Below are 18,971 nucleotides of genomic sequence, written 5' to 3'. Positions count from 1 at the left end.
AGCCTGGCCCCCCAGAGGAGCAGGACTGGAGCTGACAGTGCTATCCCCGCTGCGTCTTCTGTTCCTGTTATTCATTTTTACACCTTTGTCACTGTGCCTCTCAGGCTCCTTTGTGCTTAAACACCGTCATTTCCTCTGCTCCTCTCGGGAGGGTTTCGGTTTCCAGTTGATCCTGGGAGGTTGGGGATGATCAGTAAATCTCCTTTACACCCTGCGTGGCACTGAGCCTGTGCCGAGTTGAAAATAACATCTAATAAACATCTCTGTTCCGGGCAGAGGCATGGACACCTACGTAGATGATCTCTTGCTGTAGAAGGAGCTTTAGTGAACATCCTGTCCTATTCCTCCAGCTCCCGGGACCCCCAGCTTTTTGACGTTCTCGGAAATAACCTCCACCACGCTGAATGTCTCGTGGGGCGAGCCCGCAGCGGCCAACGGCGTCCTGCAGGGCTACCGCGTGGTGTACGAGCCGCTCGCGCCCGTCCAAGGTAAGCCCCGCGGGGCCTGGCACCCACCGTCAACGCGGGAAGAGGCGGGTGAACGGGCCGAGCGCGGCTCGCGTTCCGACAGCCGCCCTCCTGGAGCCCCTGACCCGGGTCTTCACCGCCTGCCGCTCCTGCGGCCCCAGGGCTCGTCCCACCCGGGCACCGCCAGCCGGAACCACGTGGGCAGCGTGGCCGGAGGAGGCGCTGGGCCCAGACGCTGTGCCCAGGTGCTTCTCCGGGTTACCCTTCGTTCTGACGTTAACTCATCTAGGGTTTTTTGGGAGGTGCACACCGTGGGCTTGCAGCATGTTCCCCGACCGGATACTGAAGCTGAGCCCCCGGACCCAGAGCACACACTGAGGGCTGAGTGGGCCTTTCTCTCTGCCCCTCTGCGTGCCCAGGACCGCGGTGCAGGGGAGGGCAGGGAGCCCTGGTCATAGACGCAGACAGACTGTAAAAGTTACGGATTGTTTAATGTCTAGGAGGGAAAGATACCACCCACACGTCTGATGATCCTGGCCCTCCACTTAAAGCGCCGCGATAAACGTTTCCTTTAAAAATAAGCACATTCAACTAAAACAGGGAGTTGATGTGAAGAAGAAAATTTAAGCCCTAGATTTTATTTCATCACATCTCAACTGCCGTGGACTCCGAGATTCATGGTTATTTTATGAAGTGCTGAGGAAGAAAAAAGGCCTCCAATGCACTCCGGCCCAAGCCTCATGTGCAGCGCCGGTCCCGAGCTGCATCCCAGATCAGACGTGGACGCGTGAGGGGCACGCGTCTCAGAGAATCGATGAACTTTGGTAAATGGCAGGACAGGCGCTGTGTGGACACAGTCAGTACAACAGCCAGGAGGTCAACCCCACTCAGTCTGGGGACAGGCAACCTGGGCGTGGCCGGGGTTGCGGTCACAGCCCCAGCAGCCCTGGAAGAGACAGGCCAGGATCTGCTCATTCAGCGGCCAGGAAGGGCCGAGAATTACCGGACTCTGGCGTTTTGCTTGCCCTGGTGAGTGGGGCCGGGGACTCGGTGCTCGGTCACGCGGCCGCTTCCCCTCCTCCTGTCCGGAGCCCAGGTTCCTGACCGGCAAGTCCCAGGCCCCGACTCCCACTTGTCTGTCTGGTGCCCAGTCCAGGGCTGGGGCTGCTGCCCGTGACCGTGATGGCGACAGTGACTGGCAGCACCCAGCCCGGCCCGCGGAGCCCCTGGGCCGCCTCTACCCCCAGAGCTGCCCTGAGCCAGGCCCACCCGCCCACCGACAGCTCTGGCCCTGCTCCTGCGGGAGCGAGGCTGACCTCAGGCCTCATGCCTCCCGCAGCTGCCTGGCAGCCAGCACACACCCCATCCCTAGGGGCAGAGCTCAAGGCCCGCCGCCCGAGTGCCGCCCTGGACCTGTGACCTTCCAGACGCGCCCTGCTCACCACCAACCTGGGCCGCTTCTCAGGATCCCACCCAGAGCCTGCCTGGACCGTGGCTGCTCCCCGAACCCCTGATTTTCCAGTCACACACCGAGCCCAAGCCCTTCCGGCCTCCACAGCCCGCGGCCCGGGAAGGTGGGGTCTGCCAGGCGGGGCTGCGCAGAGGCCGTGCCCAGGGCGGGGCAGGGCCGCTGGTGACAGCCGTGGGGCTGAGCGCGGGAAGCCCTTACTCTGGGCTCGGCTGAGGGCCTCACACTGGCCAGCGCTGACTGCCACCGGAATAGCAGCCACCTCGGGGCAGCCGGAGGCTTAGGAAGCGTTTGCACACCCCGAGTCCCCACACCTGGCCCGCGCCTCCCCTGGGCCCCCCAGTTCCTGTATTATGTATCCCCCTTGCTTAGGGCAGCTGCCAGTCTGACGGGCATGTGGGCCTCCTGAGTGGGGGGGTCTCCTGGAGAAGCCCAGCCCCCTTCACTGTGGGATCCGGGATTCCCACAGGGACCCATGGAAGTGGTGACGGGGGCTCCAAACAATTCCGATACGTTCACGTGTCTCCCGGAGACGTGGCTGCAAACACAGGGGACCCTCAGGTGTCTTCATTCTATGTCGGCTCTCTGTGGTAGCTGGCTCCCCGTGAAGACCACCGAGGATGTGATATGTACGTTTACACACGCACACGCACGTTTGCAGTGAAGACAGTAAACAGACGTTGTGAAGCAGCGCCCTCGCCCCAGCTGACCCTGCGTGCCCCGCCCCAGGCCCAGACCTGGTGGGCTGCATTCAGCCCAGGGAGCGGGGGGCACGCGTGGGCCCAGTGCTGTGGACCCCGGGCCCCAGGAGAGCAGCCCTCGGAGTGCCAGGCCCTGTCTTGGGAATCTAATTCCATGGAAGAGCTATTTTTGTGTTTTCTAAAAATGTCTTTTAAATGGGGGAAAGATTGAAGCCAGGAAGAGAAGGGGGCGAAAGAGGATGAGATGATTGGATGGCATCACCAACTCAACGCACATGAGTTTGAGCAAGCTCCAGGAGATGGTGATGGGCAGGGAGGCCTGGCGTGCTGCAGTCCATGGGGTCACAAAGAGTGGGACACGGCTGAGCTACTGAACATCAACAACAACAAAATGTTTTAAATGGAAGCATTTTAGGGAATTGCACCATGAGCCTTTGTAGTGCAGGGCACGGTTTTAAAATGGACTAAACAAGATTCTGCCGTGGTTGGGACGGGATGGGGGTGGGGGGACAGAGTTCACAAAATCTGTGCCTGGAGTTGGTTCTACTCTAAGGAGAAAGAAAGTTGTTGTTGTTTTTTTATAACAACAAAAAAAAGGGGCGGAGGCTGCTCTGCCAAAAAGACTATACATCCCACAGGACCCCCAGCATCAGCTGGTGACGTGTGTGTGGGCTGTCCCGGACTGGGAGCCCTGTCCAGAGCGATGAAGCTGAGGGGCAGTTTCGCTGGGAGAAACGGCCCTGCTTCTCCAGTGAAAAGCTCCGACCAGGCAAACGCTGCCAGACTTGCTCTGAAATAATTGGGAAGAGAATGATTTAGCTGAGCGAGTGTTTGATAAAAGGCGTGATGTGAACGCAGTAAGCCACGAGAAGGGACCCTGGAGGGATTTGCTCCAGCAACTTGGAAGCTGGACCCAGTTTGCACAAGGACGCACTTTTTGGGCTCTTCTGAGGTCAAGGCCGCCCCAGGACTCCAGGTGTGGAGAGCACCAGCCATTGACAGCGAGGACACTCAGGCGGCCCCGTGGTCTCGGGACGCCCAGCGGTTCTGTGTGGGGGATGCAGAGGGCTGGACCCTGGACCCTGGACAGCAGGCACCGGGCCCAGCTTGTCCACACGCTCTCTGCTGACCAACCAGTCCTGGAGCCACCGCAGCCTGACGCCCCGCCAGAGGTGCCAGACAGCCGTCGGCGGGTTGGAGGCCCTCAGGAGTCCCACAGTACTAGAGTTTCCGTAGCTTTTTTGTTCGAAAAAAACAAACTTGTTTTTTTTTGAAAACCTCATTTTCAAACTTGTCATGAACCCTATTTTCCCTTCTGGAAAAGGCTGCATTTATGTATTTTTCAGGATGTATCTTCCTCCCAAAATACTGAAGCTCTGTTTTCTTATTAAATGCCGTGCAGCCAGCATCACCCCCGCTCCGTCCCCGTATCTGAGGGCGAGGTCTCCGTGCTGTCCAGGTCTCTGGACGGAGGCACCACTGCCCACGGTGACAGGTTCTCCATCCTCGCGTCAAGTCCCGGGCGAAGCTGTGCTTGTGTGTGGCCGAGGCCCTTACAACACAGGGTGGTCCCCAGTGGCCGGGGGGCAGGGGCTGCACCTTTAACCCCCAGAAGTCTTCCCGAGTCTTCCTCTCCCGCGATCTCTCCTCCAGGACTGAGTCGGGGAGCCCGAGGTCGCCTCCGACGTGACGCAGGACTTTGTGGGAAGGGACCCTGCAGACCCCAAGGCCCTGCCGTGTAGGTGGTGCCAGTCGCCGGGGGTCTCTGCCCCCGACGTGACCGGCAAGCCTGACCTCCTCCTCCCGACTGTCGTCAGGGCGGTTCTTCCCTTGTCAGCACCCGCTTCTCAAGCTTAGGCTCTAATTGCACTTATCTGTGCTGAAAATTGGCCATTATCACCGCTTAAACGCCGCCTAATTGTAAGACATACTTCCTTAGCAGACCGAGGGGCCTCCGTGTTGTTATCAGAGCCCGGCAGGCAGGCAGGGCTCTGGGCCCCTCTGAATCATCCCCTCTCCCTGTTCCTGTGGCTCTAGGGGTCAGCAAGGTGGTGACCGTGGACGTGAAGGGGAACTGGCCGCGCTGGCTGAAGGTGCGGGACCTCACCAAGGGCGTCACCTACTTCTTCCGCGTGCAGGCGCGGACCATCGCCTACGGGCCCGAGCTGCAGGCCAACGTCACGGCCGGGCCGGCCGAGGGTGAGTAGCCAGCCCCCTTCGTCCACTTACCGGTTTGTCTGCACTCCAGCGAGCCGCCTCGGCCGCTCAGAGCTGGCTTCAGCTCGGGTCTCTTTTGGTCCTGTTTTCTTCCCGTTTTTTAACTTTTGGCCGTACCCTATACCGTGTGGGACCTTAGGTCCCCGCCCAGGGATCAGCCCAGGGCCCCCTGCAGTGGAAGCACAGAGTCCTAACCGCCGGGCCCCCAGGGGAGTCTCTTGGCCCTGTCTTCAAAAGCACGCATTAATGCAAGTGTCTGCACATGGACGCGTTCAGTATAGACAAGCAAATTCCGAGGTGTTAAGCATGTCAAGTTTGTATTTCTTTTCTGGGAAAAATATTAAGACAAAATAAGTGCGTTCAATTCAAGATACACAAGAAAAATTTGAAGTTTTCACACATGAGGCTGAGTCAAGGTTTCCACTTCACAAATGACCTTGGCCTCTGTTTACGGAGGTGCTTACGGAGGCCAGGGCAGCGGATCCAGGGGCACCTCCACGCCTCACCTCTCTTGATCCTCCGATGGACCCTGTGAGGCCTGCGTCGGCCCCCACCCCACCCCCACTTTCTAGAGGAGGAACCTGAGACTGAGCTGGTGGCCCTGCCTGGAGGGCCTCTGCGGGTGAGAAGTCCCCAAAGCCCCCTGCTCTGCTCTGCCCACAGGGTCCCCAGGCTCCCCTCGAGATGTCTCAGTCACCAAATCCACCTCTGAGCTGACCCTGCAGTGGACGGAGGGCAGGCCGGGCAGGACACCCACCACGGGCTACGTCATCGAAGCCAGACCCTCAGGTAGGGCGGGCGCCCCCCCGAAACTGTCCCCGCGTCTGTACAAGGGGGACACGTCCAGGCCACAGGCCCGCCTGGCACAGTGTCTCCCTGACGACAAGGGGACCGAGGGAGTGATGCTGAAATGAGAGCCTCCCTCTCACTCCCCCACTCTCTGTTTTCATAACCATAACTGTGCTCATAACCTCAAGGGCATCAGACCCACGACAAGGTGGCCACGTGAGCCCAGTTGAGGGGAGGGTAACTTCACGCGGATACATGTGCTTGAGGACTTAGGGCCCCTCGCACACGCTCTCGGCTCACCAGTGACACCCGCGAGTGGCTCAGAGACAGGCTGAGGGTCTCAGTGGGCCGCGTCCTGCTCGTCCCCCCGCTGTGAGCCTTCCTGCCAGGAGTGGCACCCCTGTCACCTGCTGAGAGCGAGGCTGAGACCCACCCGCCCCCGTCTGCCCCGAGAGGGCTCTCCCCTTCCTGCTGTTCGGTTAATACCTTTTGTTGTTGTTCAGTCACTCAGTGGTGTCCAACTCTGCGTCCGTCACCCGCTCCCGGAGCTGGCTCACTCGTGTCCCTCGAGTCAGTGATGCCACCCCACCGTCTCACCCGGTGTCACCTCCCTTCTTCTCCCGCCCTCAGCCTTTCCCAGCATCAGGGTCTTTCCAGTGGCTCTTGGCATCAGGTGGACAAAGTGTTGGAGCTTCAGCTTTTAGGAAGGGCTTACTGGAAAATGAACTGCCGATGGGTTAAGGCTGGCGTTAGGGCTGCGGGTGGGGTATCACGCACACAGGAGTGCCGCACGTGTTTACCACGGCCTTCAGACTGCACAGCTCAGGATGGACCTCTGGGGGTGAGCGCACCTGGTGGGCCCGCACCACGCTCAGAAAGCAGACCGCCAGGTCCCTCCCGTAGAGGGAGTCCAGTTCTGGGCACGTTTCCGACTAAGGTCTACAGCAGCTGTTAGACCAGGAGGAAGGGCCCTGAAGCTGCGGACCCCTCAACGTCACAGGCGCCCCCCTCCCCAGCAAACTGGTTCTGAGAGGTTCCTAATTAGAAGTGCCTTCTGGAAATTTCTAAGGAGAAACCTGGTCCATAAGCCAAGACGGTTTCTATGAAACGTGAATGATTCTTTGGCTCCGACCAAAGAGTCCGGGACCCGGCCAGTTTCTGATGAGCAGGGTGTCCGTCCTGTGCTGGAAACAGAGGCCCCCAGTCTGTGGCAGGCCCGGGCTCAGCCAGCGCCGGGGCTGAAAGGGCCCTGGGGTCTGGGCCCAAACGAGGCTGTGGAGGCCGTGCTGACCTAAAGGTAGCAAGCTGTTCGCCCCTCAAATCCAGCGGTTACCCTGCTCGCTCCCCAGGCCCCCGCGGTGTTCATGGATAGAATTCTGGAGATCCAACCATTTAGATGGGAAAAAATTTACATATGCTCTTATCTTCACTAACCTCTAACTGAAAGTAGCACTTCCTTCACTTATAAACACACATGCGTTTCCCCCGCCGCTGTAACCCAGCACCAAACACAGGGTGGCTTAAGTAACAGGGACGGGCCATCTCTCAGTTCCGGAGGCGGGAAGCCTCAGATCACGGTGTCGGCAGGGCTGGCTCCCGGGGGGCCGAGGTGAGGAGTCCGGCCCAGCGCCTCCCCCGGCTCCCGGCGCGTCGCTCACAGCCTCTGCGGCAAAAGCATCACCCAGGCCCCGACCTTCCTCGTCAGCTGGGCTCCTCCCCGTGTTCCTGCCTGCGTCCAAATGTCCCCTCTTTATTTTATTCATTTACTGTTTTGGACGCGCTGGGTCTTCTTTGCTGTACGGGAGCTTTCTCCAGTCGCAGAGTGGGGACCACTCTAGTTGCGGTGTGCGGCTTCTCTTGTTGCAGAGCATGGGCTCCAGGCACGCGGGCTTCAGTAGTTATGGCCCCCAGGCTTCGTTGCTCCGTGGCATGTGGGATCTTCTCAGAGCAGGGGTCGAACCCGTGTCCCCTATACCGGTAGGTGGATTCTTAGCCACTGGATCACCAGGGAAGTCCCTAATTTCCACTTCTTAGAAGGACCCCAGTTCAGTTCAGTCCCTCAGTTGTGTCCAACTCTTTGTGACCCCATGAATCACAGCACGCCAGGCCTCCCTGTCCATCACCAACTCCTGACGTTTACTCAAACTCAAGTTCATTGAGTTGGTGATGCCATCCAGCCATCTCATCCTCTGTCGTCCCCTTCTCCTCCTGCCCCCGATCCCTCCCAGCATCAGGGTCTTTTCCAGTGAGTCAACTCTTCCCATGAGGTGGCCAAAGTATTGGAGTTTCAGTTTCAGCATCAGTCCTTCCAATGAACACCCAGGACTGATCTCCTTTAGGATGGACTGGTTGGATCTTCTTGCAGTCCAAGGGACTCCCAAGAGTCTTCTCCAACACCACAGTTCAAAAGCAACAGTTCTTTGGCACTTAGCTTTCTTCACAGTCCAACTCTCACATCCATACATGACCACTAGAAAAACCATAGCCTTGACTAGACAGACCTTTGTTGGCGAAGTAATGTCTCTGCTTCTTAATATGCTATCTAGGTTGGTCATAACTTTCCTTCCAAGGAGTAAGCATCTTTTAATTTCATGGCTGCAATCCCCATGTGCAGTGATTTTGGAGCCCCCAAAAATAAAGTCTGACACTGTTTCCACTGTTTGCCCATCTATTTGCCATGAAGTGATGGGACCAGATGCCATGATCTTAGTTTTCTGAATGTTGAGCTTTAAGCCAACTTTTTCACTCTCTTCTTTCACTTTCATCAAGAGGCTTTTTAGTTCCTCTTCACTTTCTGCCATAAGGGTGGTGTCATCTGCATATCTGAGGTCATTGATATTTCTCCCGGCAATCTTGATTCCAGCTTGTGCTTCTTCCAGCCCAGCGTTTCTCATGATGTCCTCTGCATATAAGTTAAAGAAGCAGGGTGACAATATACAGCCTTGACGTACTTCTTTTCCTATTTGGAACCAGTCTGTTGTTCCATGTCCCCAGTCGTATGGAATTAGGGCCCACCCTCATGACCGCATCTTAATTAATTACATCTGCAGAGACCCCATTTCCAAATAAGATCACCTTCTGAGAGCCTAAGGATCAGGCCTCGAGGGTGTGAATGACAAGGGGATGCAGTTCAGTCCACCACAGGTGAGAAACCGCCTAAGGCACTGCAGTAGCTGTGAGGCTGCGGGCAGCAGGAGTCACGGCACGTTCACATCACGGCCAGCCGGGGAGAGACTCCCCCGGATCCTTCACACTCAGCCTTACACTGCAATTACATCGTCCGCGGACCCCGCTTGACCTTCTTATCCAAGGCATTCGTGATGAAGCCAAGATTGCCGAGTTCCTTGGGATGAGGGTGTCACAGAAATCCACGTTTCTCTACCACATCTTCCAAAGACCACATGGCTTACCAAGGGTGCCGGGAAGACCCATGTGACCCACACCTTCCTCGCAGCCTGGAGACGGACATGGCTGTGAACTTCCAGGTCCCGCCAGGCGCTTAGCATCACCCGTGTAACTCGTTTCCTTTTCTGTTGTAATTCACACATCTGAAACCACTCTGAGATGGGGTCCTTCAAAGTCAGCCGGCTGTCAGAGAGTCCACGCACCGAGAAAAGATAAGGAAGCCCTGGTCTCGAGCAGGGGTCCCCGGGTCCTCAGCCTCCATGATCTAATGCCTGATGGTCTGAGGTGGAGCTGATATAATCACAGAGAAACAAAGTGCGCAACAAACGCAGTGCGCTTGAGTCGTCCTGACACCCCCCCGCCTCCACCCTGTTCATGGAAAAACTGTCTTCCAGGAAACCCATCCCTGGTTCCAGAAAGGTGGGGGATGACTGGAGAGGAGATGCGCCCGAGACGCTGCCCGAGTTGCTTCCTTCCACCTGAAACTCATGTCCCTGAAGAGAGGGAGAGGGCCCAACGGACGTGGGCTATCACCGGCCACCGGAGGGGCCATCGGGGGGTGGAAGTGCTCTGTGTGAGGACCGCGTTGATGTCAGCTCCCCGGTTGTGCCATGCTGCAGATTCCCAGGGTGATGCCCTCGGGGGTCACTGGTAAAGGACACTTGGGGTGCTGAGCCGTTTCCCACAGCTGCAGGGGAATCCGCAAGACTCTCAAAAAGTTTAGCTTAGAATTTTATAAGATCCCCGTGGATGGTCTCCTCACCCTCGTCAGCCAGCGCACCAGCATCTGTCTGAAATAGGGGTCTCGCATCAGCGGTCAGCCTGTAGGGAACATAACTCAGCAGCACCCAGGCTCGGACGCTGGAGTCTTAGCCCCAGTGAGCGCTTGGGGCCGTCCTGGAGCGAGGAGACAGATCCACAGGCCGCCCGGGGGGCTGGTTAATCTCCCCTGGGGTTATCCTTGCTCATCCACCCGCCGAGATGGAGGAAACAGGCTGCTCATCCGTCAGGAGTGCAGCTTTAGGGGGTCTGGAAGGCAGTTTAAGAATTAGCGGGATGTCGCCCCACACCCCGGGGCCTCACCCCGACACAGGCTTCCTGCCATCAGCTGGCCATCCGAGCTCAGCGGGTCAGCACCAGGATGTGGAAGCTGACTCTCAGGGACCAAGTCATGACAGGAAACTGACCTGGAGACTCTGCTTCACTTCCTCAACGTCGGAAAGCGGGCTGCCAGCAATTTCCCTTCTCCGGTGGCCGACTGGACCAGGGCAGGCTGACCGGCTCACCGTCCAGGCTCTGAAAGTCGAGAAAGACGCCCTCTGCACTCCAGGGTGGAGGCTCGCAGCTGCTTGGAGTCAGATGAAATGCTGTTACAGATTGTCAATGTTTAAATACCTTGCCGGTACCGTGAGCTTTGGATCTCAGCTGTCATCTGTTACAGGCCTCATTACACAGAGAATTAAACGTGGCACCATCTCGCTGCCGCCCCCCGAGCCCTCTGTAGGGTAGGGGAGTCTGAAGGGAGCTTGGTTGTGGCGTGTGGGCCCCTGGGACAGGGAGTTTTTGCTCGGAGGCTGCCCAGGGTCTGGGAAGACTGAGCCCATTTGTGGGAGGCCCCGGGGCCCCCAGGATGCCTGCCGTTCACCCACCAGTCTCATCTCCATCTTGCCTTGAAAGGCACGGAGCTTGCCCACTTGGCTGGTCTGGAGAGGGCAGCCAGCGGGCCTGGACAACCTGGGCAGGCGGCCGTGCATCCTTGTGGGTCTGCATTTAACTGCAGCCAATTTTGCTGATGCTCAGGCAGTGATCAAGACCACCCCCAAGAAAAAGAAATGCAAAAAGGCAAAATGGCTGTCTGAAGAGGCCTTACAAATAGCTGAGAAAAGAAGAGAAGCGAAAGGCAAAGGAGAAAAGGAAAGATATACCCCTTTGAATAGAGTTCCAAAGAATAGCAAGGAGAGATAAGAAAGCCTTCCTCAGTGATCAATGCAAAGAAATAGAGGAAAACAACAGAATGGGAAAGACTAGAGATCTCTTCAAGATAACTGGAGATACCAAGGGAACATTTCATGCAAAGATGGGCACAATAAAGGATAGAAATAGTATGGACCTAACAGAAGTAGAAAATATTAAGAAGGGGTGGCAAGAATACACAGTTGAACTATAGTAGAACTATACAAAAAAGATCTTCATGACCCAGATAATCATGATGGCGTGATCACTCACCTAGAGCCTGACATCCTGGAGTGCGAAGTCAAGTGGGCCTTAGAAAGCATCACTATGAACGAAGCTAGTGGAGGTGATGGAATTCCAGTTGAGCTATTTCAAATCCTAAAAGATGATGCTGTAAAAGTGTTTCACTCAATATGCCCGCAAATTTGGAAAACTCAGCAGTGGCCACGGGACTGGAAAAGGTCGGTTTTTATTCCAGCCCCAAAGAAAGAATGCTCAAACTACCACACGATTGCACTCATCTCACATGCTAGCAAAGTAATGCTCAAAATTCTCCAAGCCAGGCTTCAACAGTACATGAACCGAGAACTTCCAGATGTTCAAGCTGGTTTTAGAAAAGGCAGAGGAACCAGAGATCAAATTGCCAACATCCATTGGATCACAGGAAAAGCAAGAGATTTCCAGAAAAACATCTACTTCTGCTTTATTGACCAAGCCAAAGTCTCTGACTGTGTGGGTCACAACAAACTGTGGAAAGTTCTTCAAGAGATGGGAATACCAGACCACCTGACCTGCCTCCTGAGAAATCTGTATGCCTGTCAAGAAGTAACAGAACTGGACATGGAACAAATGACTGGTTCCAAATAGGAAAAGGAGGACATCAAGGCTGTATATTGTCACCCTGCTTCTTTAACTTTTATGCAGAGTACATCATGAGAAACACTCAACTGGATGAAACACAAGCTGGAATCAAGATTGCCGGGAGAAATATCAATAACCTCAGATATGCAGATGACACCACCTTTATGGCAGAAAGTAAAGAACTGAAGAACCTCTTGATGAAAGTGAAAGAGGAAAATGAAAAAGTTGGCTTAAAACTCAACATTCAGAAAACTAAGATCATGGCATCTGGTCCCATCACTTCATGGGAAATAGATGGTGAAACAATGGAAACAGTGACAGACTTTACTTTTTTGAGCTTCAAAATCACTACAGATGGTGATTGCAGCCGTGAAATTAAAAGATGTGTACTCCTTGGAAGAAAAGTTATGACCAACCTAGACAGCATATTAAAAAGCAGAGACATTACTTTACCAACAAAGGTCCATCTAATCAAAGCTTTAGTTTTTCCAGTAGTCATGTATGGATGTGAGAGTTGGACTATAAAGAAAGCTGAGCGCTGAAGAATTTATGCTTTTGAACTGTGGTGTTGGAGAAGACTCTTGAGAGTCCCTTGGACTGCAAATAGATCCAACCAGTCCATCCTAAAGGAAATGCTGAAGCTGAAACTCCAATACTTTGCCCACCTGATGCAAAGAACCGACTCATTTGAAAAGACCCTGATGCTGGGAAAGATTGAAGGTGGAGGGGAAGGGGATGACAGAGGATGAGATGGTTGGATGGCATCACCGACTCAATGGACATGAGTTTGAGCAAGCTCCGGGAGTTGGTGATGGGCAGGGACGGCTGGCGTGCTGCAGCCCGTGGGGTCACAAAGAGTCGGACACCACTGAGCGACTGAACTGAACTGAACTGAAATCTGCTGATGCTCTGACATAAACACACCAAACTGAACAGCTACTAAGGAAATTCGCACGGGGCTAAAACACAGACTCCCTCTCAGTCCTGGAGAAGGGCGGTCAGCGAGCATGGACTCGTCCCCAGACCCCGCCGGACAGTCCTGCTGGAGGTTCACTTCTCCGGTTTCGAGAAGGCTTCCTCCCAGTCGGTGTTGCTAAGCTCCGGGGAAGGCAGTGGGAACTGTGCAGAGGGCATTTGCAGCTGATTTATTTACACAAATTATTCCGAGGCGTTTTACTGTGTAGATCAGGAAGGCTCATTTACATATTTACACAATAGGCGGGAATGGCACTGAAGGAGCTATAAATATATTTTCCTCTCCAAAGCAGCCGTGAAATATACATGTTTAGGATGTACCAAATGCAAGGCAGACATTGTGTTGCTTTTTTCGCAAATAACATATTTAGCCCGGGGATAGGCGTGGGTGAGATGGATTATGGTTCCTGGTCCCTGGGTGGCTGGGGGGGTCTTCCCCCCAAACTTTCAGTCCTCCTGGGAGCCCCCCAGGCCCCGCCCACTCGTTCTGTCCACTTGCAGTTTTTGACTGCAGGACTTTTCAGCTGAACAAAGGAAAACATCAGTGCTTTGCCGAAGGTTTAAAATCCACGGAAGTTGCTGAGTCAGCACCCTCAGCCCGAGGGCTGCAGCTATAGTTCTCACCGAGCCGCCGGCCTATGTTCACGCCCGGCTCCCTCACGGCCCCCGTGACAGCCCGTCAGCCTCTGCGGACGTTTATGCCGGGGCAGGGCCCCCCCATCACAGGCCATCCTTTGCATTTCAACATTCATCTCGTGTGTCCTGCCTTAAACAAGGACCAGATAAAATACGTTTTTTTTAATCAGATGTATTTAGCCTCAAGTTTAATCCCCACCGTGTCAGTTAAGTTTCTGACGCAGACCATTTATACCAAGAGAAATGGCAGCGTTCAAGCAATAAACAGGCCTCCCCGGTGACTCAGTATTGAAAAATCCGCCTGCCAGCGCAGGAGACCTGACCTGGGCTGAAGATCCCCTGCAGAAGGAAACGGCAACCCACTCCTCCCATGGACGGAGGCGTCTGGTGGGCTACAGTCCGTGGCGTCGCAAGAGAGTCAGACACAACTTAGCGACTAAACAACAGCAAGAAATAAACAGCTGCCAGGCTCAGAGCTGCAAGCCGACGTCCCACGCCCGTTGTGTGAGTTAGTGGCCCCAGAAACCTCGGGCCGTGAATGACAGTTTCATTCAGTGTGGAGACTGTCTGACTGTCCAGGAAATCAGACTTTTGTGTTGGCGTCTGCCTGCGCTTCTGGGTGTTGGGGGACCCACGGAGCGCAGACCCCAGGATGTGCCTGCGCCGGGCGGGGCTCCAGTCAGGAGGGAGGTCTTCCTGGTTCCCGGTGCTGAGGATGGAGACACAGGCCTCTTGCCACCGCCAGGCGAGGAGGAGGTGCTGGCCCCGGAAGCGAAGAGTCGCCTTGCTCCCCTCCGAGAAACGAGCTGGTCAGGGGGCAGCCTGTGTGGACGGAGGGCGCTTGCTTTCCTCGAGGCCGTTCAGAATTAGCCATCTTCCTTTTTTAGGGAACAAACACTGCCACAGGGCGGCCCAGACCAGGAGCTTCTGTCTTTAAAGGAAAACCAGCTGGCGGGGCCGCATGGTGTAGGTGGACAGCTCTCCTCCCGAGTCAGCGGGGATGGAGGCGTGTGACCGGAGTGCAGTTTGTCCGGCAACATTCTGCAGCATTCATTGCTCAGCGGCTCCCCACCCTCTTACTCGCTCTGGTGTCTTCCCAGCAGTGTCTCAGTAACGGGAGTCCAGGCAGATGCCGGGGGTCCGTGAAGGGGGGCCGGGCCCAGCAGACACTGTGGACACCCCAACACAGACATCATGTGGCCCCGGCCTGAAGGTCAGCGTCACCACCAGGAAGGTCAAAGGCCTGATGCCGTCTGTAGGGCTGGTCCTCAGCCCCGGGGATGTGGCTTTGGGAAACACAGCCACTGTTCCCCTCAGACCAATCCAAGCTCCCCACGAGGGCGGGAAGGGGAAGCTGGCTGGGGTCTCCAGGGCACCCAGCAGGGTAGCCTCATCTGGGGTCTGAGAGCAGGCCAAGCACATCCCCAGAAACACACAAGGGCCTGCACTCCCCTCAAATGTTGATCGAGATGGACATTCAAGCCCAGGGATTATCCTGGTGCGTGGAAAATCAGTTGCACAAATCTCATTATGCTTAATAGTTCTGTAATGTTATTTTCCCCCCTAATTTGTAGACATACTTTTCTCCATCATTGATTTATTGAGATATTTAATGACACAGTACGAATGAGGGAAACGGTTGGCAGTGGAGAGACAGAGTGGACGTCCCAGCGGCCACCAGGGGTTTCTGCCAGCCATGATCACGGCATAAGCATCAGTGTGAGTAAACAGCCAGAGGGTTACATGTGGAGCTGAAAATGCTGAGTATGCTGGTTTTGGAAAGGCAGAATTAAGCAGAACAAAAATGCAAACTTTTTTCTATTAATTCAGAAGGAAATTATCTCAGTATGACTCCCCTCCTCCCAGCGTTTTTCCATGTAAAGTAAATCGTCTTGTGTTGAGATTCTGTATCAATATTTTAAAAAGTTTTTATGAAAAATACACATAATTCCTGGAGCTATGACAGAGCATTTAAAATAAAATGTGGCCTCTGGGTGACGGGAGAGGAAGGGGAAATGATTTTTTTTTTTTCCTTTAAGTAGCAGGAGAGCTTTACAGAAATCTTAGTGCCAAAGACACTCAGAGAACGCACTTCAGGAGTGCTCGAGCTGCTGAGGACAGTCTGGGAGTACCTCTCGTGGTCCTGTCGGTCCCTTAAGTACAGTGGCTTTAGGCACTGTCCAGGGTATTAGGGCCTGTGTTTTTTCTCTAGTCTCTTTCACAGCATAAAACTATCTTCTTAGAGGGAAAACACCACACGATTCATTCAATGTTTAAAGCTCTTGGAACAGTGACTTGCTCATAGTAAGCACTAAATAAATAGTGGTGGTTATTACTTTATTGAAAACTTGCTTGGGCCAGGCCCTGTGAAAGGCTATGGGGGCACAGAGATGGAAGGATGGATGGATGGAGGGAAGGATGTGTGAACGGAAGGACAGATGGGTGGATGGAGGGATAGACGGATGGATGGGTAGATGGAAGGATGAATGGGTGGAAGAAAGGAAAGATGGATGGAGAGAAGGAGAGAGGGGAGAAAAGAAGGAATGAAGGAAGAAACGGAAGAGGTAAGAAAGGGGAGGTGAATCATGTCAACTGATATTTATTGAACTCTTGAAACACTCAAGAGCCCGTTGGTACAAACAGGTAAACATAAAGAAGTGTCCTGAAGGCCCATAGATGGACACTGCCATCTCTTCCTAGAGCACAGGAGTGGGTCAGGGCTGTCCTCCAGAAGGTGAATCTGAAAGGGTGAGATGACCTTGTTGGTTTTTCTCCACCCCCACCTGTGGACTTATCAATCACTCATTGAGACCAGAAATCTCATCTGGTTCCCTGCTGGCTGGAACAGGGCCTGAGCAGAGCATGAGCACTTTAGTGTTTGTGGATCGAACGGGTGGGCGAATGGACGTGGAGGGGAGCAGGGCCTCCCGAGGTCTCCAGGCGAGGGACTAGGGCCTGCAGAGAAAGCGCACCCTTCACACCAGAAATAGACCACAGAGAACAACCGTGCATGTGAACCCTAATGTTCTCAGAAGGAAGAGGACGCTTAAGCGATGACTTGCCATTTGGACGTTGTTAATGGTAATGGGTGTCTTGGTGGGAAACTCCTATAAAAGTGAGCATTATAAATAGTCATCGCGCTCCCCCTGCTGCCTGTGCCGAGGTCTGTGCCTTTCAAGTCTCGCCCGCATTCATTCCTTCGTTAACCCGTGACTACACGCGCTTAACCCGTGCACACTCTAAGCCCTGTGCAAACACAGACTCCCACGCGGGTGATCTCCTCCTGTCGACCGTGGGGCTGATCCTCTCGAGCCGCTGGTGTTCCGAGGTGTGTGATGAGGCTGTTTCCCAGAGAGCCGTCCGCCCTGTGAAGCAGGCACATTCAAATGCGCTGTTCCCCTCCAGATCGCCTGCTCTTTGTAAAAGATCACCTACCTGCTCCTATAACAGAATTTATAATTCAGGGAGGATCAGTACTTCAAACAAACAGCGTGGGCCCAGAGCCCACTTTTTACCGAACGAGCTCCTTAGAGACTGGATTTCGCCAGCACTCGCGGGGTGCACTGCTTCCTGGGCACTTCCTCAGGACTGACTCGTTCAGTCCCCGAGGCACACCTGTGATGTAGATGTCCTTTGTTGCCCGCGTTCCACAGTGAGGCACAGAGAGGTTAAACACTCTCCCTAAGGTCACACAGCTCACGCGTGGTTGAGGCAGGCTTCGCACCAAGGCTGTCTTAGCTGCTTCCTTTCTCTCTGCGTCTGATTTTCTGGCTTCAATTTCAGTTTTATTAATGTCTTCCTATATGTCAGGGTTTAAGGAAATTCAGTATGTATTTTCATTGTGCTGGAACACACGACGTATTCACCGTCTTAGCCATCCGTAAGCTTGCAGTTCAGTAGCATTAGGTACGCCCACGTGGTTGTGCACCATTGTCTTCAGGGCATGTTCATCTTCCCAGACCGAGGCTCTGTCCTCATTAAATCACATCTCAGCCCCTGGCACCCGCCCTTCTCCCTTCTGTCCCTGTGGATTCGCTCTGGGAACCTCCTAGACGTGGAACCACACAGCGTTTGTCTGTGCGTGACGCAGCATCACGTCCTTGAGGTTCATCCACGCTGTGTCAGCAGCTATGAGAACGTCCCCCTTTCTGAGGCTGGATCACACTGCTCTCTGTGGCTGGACGGACCACATCTTGTTTATCCATGCCTCTGTCGATGGGCACAGGTTGCCTTCTTCACCTTTTGGCTCCTGTGAATAATGCTCTATGAACGTGGGCGTATAAGTTCACAATTCAGCTGTTGTTCATCTGCTCAGTCGTGTCTGACTCTCTGCGACCCCATGGACTGCAAACAGTCAGAATTCAGTGTCTTTTAAAATCTATACTTGTGTCTGGTAGCTCCCAGGCAGAGACTAAAAACGACTGGTCTTAGGGCAGGTTTGACATCCTTTGACTCCAAAGGATGCTCAGACTCGAGGAAGGCACTTCGGGGGTTTGGTTCGGGAGGTGAAGCCAGGTCCCCAGGTGAGGGGCCGAGGACCCCGTGGGGTTGGCCCAGAGCCCCTGCCTGCATCTCCGTGCCAGCTGCCCCTCGGCGCCATCCTCCCGTGAGAGAACACGACCCGCTACTGACTATCGAAAGCCGTACTGGGCGCACTGCAGTGACCACCCAGACAGTGTAGACGGCCTCGCAGCATCACCCCACACCTGGGAGCTGCCTGGTGAACGAGGCTGCTGTTGAGCGTTTTCTCTTTGACCTGACTGCGGGATTGTCACTTCCAGTTTGAAGGCAGTGGGGCCAAGAACTCAGAGCAGAGGCTGGTGCGCGTGGGTGCCCCTGGGCCCATGGGGGCAGGGACACGTGTCCTCCGTGAGTCGGGATAGGGGAACTTAGGGGATAGGGACACGCAGTGGGCAGGGACAGCAGGATGTCCCAAAAATAGCCAGCACGCTACACCAAAGAGGAGGCAGTCAGAAACCAGAGGCCCGGAGGATGTCAGGGAAAAACGCTTCCGCCCAGCTTGCAGCCTTGGCGGAGCCTGTTCATGAGGGTGAGGCCCCGGCCCGAGCAGCTCACCTCCGTCCCCCAGGAGGGAGCTGGGGGCTGAGGGCAGGGCGGGCAGGGTCCACCCGCAGGGCCTCCATCCAGGAGACGGGCGCCCTGACCTCCGTTCTCGCCGCCCTGCAGACGAAGGCCTGTGGGACATGTTTGCCAAGGACATTCCGCGGGGCGCCACGTCCTACACCGTCAGCCTGGACCAGCTCAGGCAAGGAGTGACCTACGAGTTCCGGGTGGTGGCCGTGAACCAGGCCGGCTACGGGGAGCCCAGCAGCCCCTCTGCCACTGTGTCAGGTAGGAGCCCCGCCCGAGGACCCCGGGGGGCGGGCGGACGGCGTGGGCCCCGGGCACGGCCGTCCCAGAGGAGACGTCCTGGCCGCGCTGAGCTCCTCTCGCCCTCCGTCAGAGCCAGGGCCTCAGCTTGAGCTGGGCAGGGTCCCC

At 55.2% G+C, this 18,971-nt stretch overlaps 1 protein-coding gene across 6 annotated transcripts in view; it reads left to right on the top strand.

Annotated features, from left to right (window-relative positions):
- Positions 1 to 18,971, top strand: part of SDK1 (sidekick cell adhesion molecule 1) — a 724,732-nt gene that overhangs the window by 689,702 nt on the left and 16,059 nt on the right. For all 6 annotated transcript variants that reach the window (XM_043455307.1, XM_043455310.1, XM_043455311.1 and 3 more), the window contains 4 exons: positions 351 to 488; positions 4,674 to 4,835; positions 5,517 to 5,642; positions 18,660 to 18,824. In XM_043455307.1, coding sequence (XP_043311242.1) covers positions 351 to 488; positions 4,674 to 4,835; positions 5,517 to 5,642; positions 18,660 to 18,824 — 591 coding nt within the window. The remainder of the gene's footprint in view (positions 1 to 350; positions 489 to 4,673; positions 4,836 to 5,516; positions 5,643 to 18,659; positions 18,825 to 18,971) is intronic.

Source organism: Cervus canadensis, chromosome 32 (assembly GCF_019320065.1).
Source record: "Cervus canadensis isolate Bull #8, Minnesota chromosome 32, ASM1932006v1, whole genome shotgun sequence".
NCBI lineage: Eukaryota > Metazoa > Chordata > Mammalia > Artiodactyla > Cervidae > Cervus > Cervus canadensis.
This window is presented reverse-complemented; position numbering and strand designations above follow the sequence as displayed.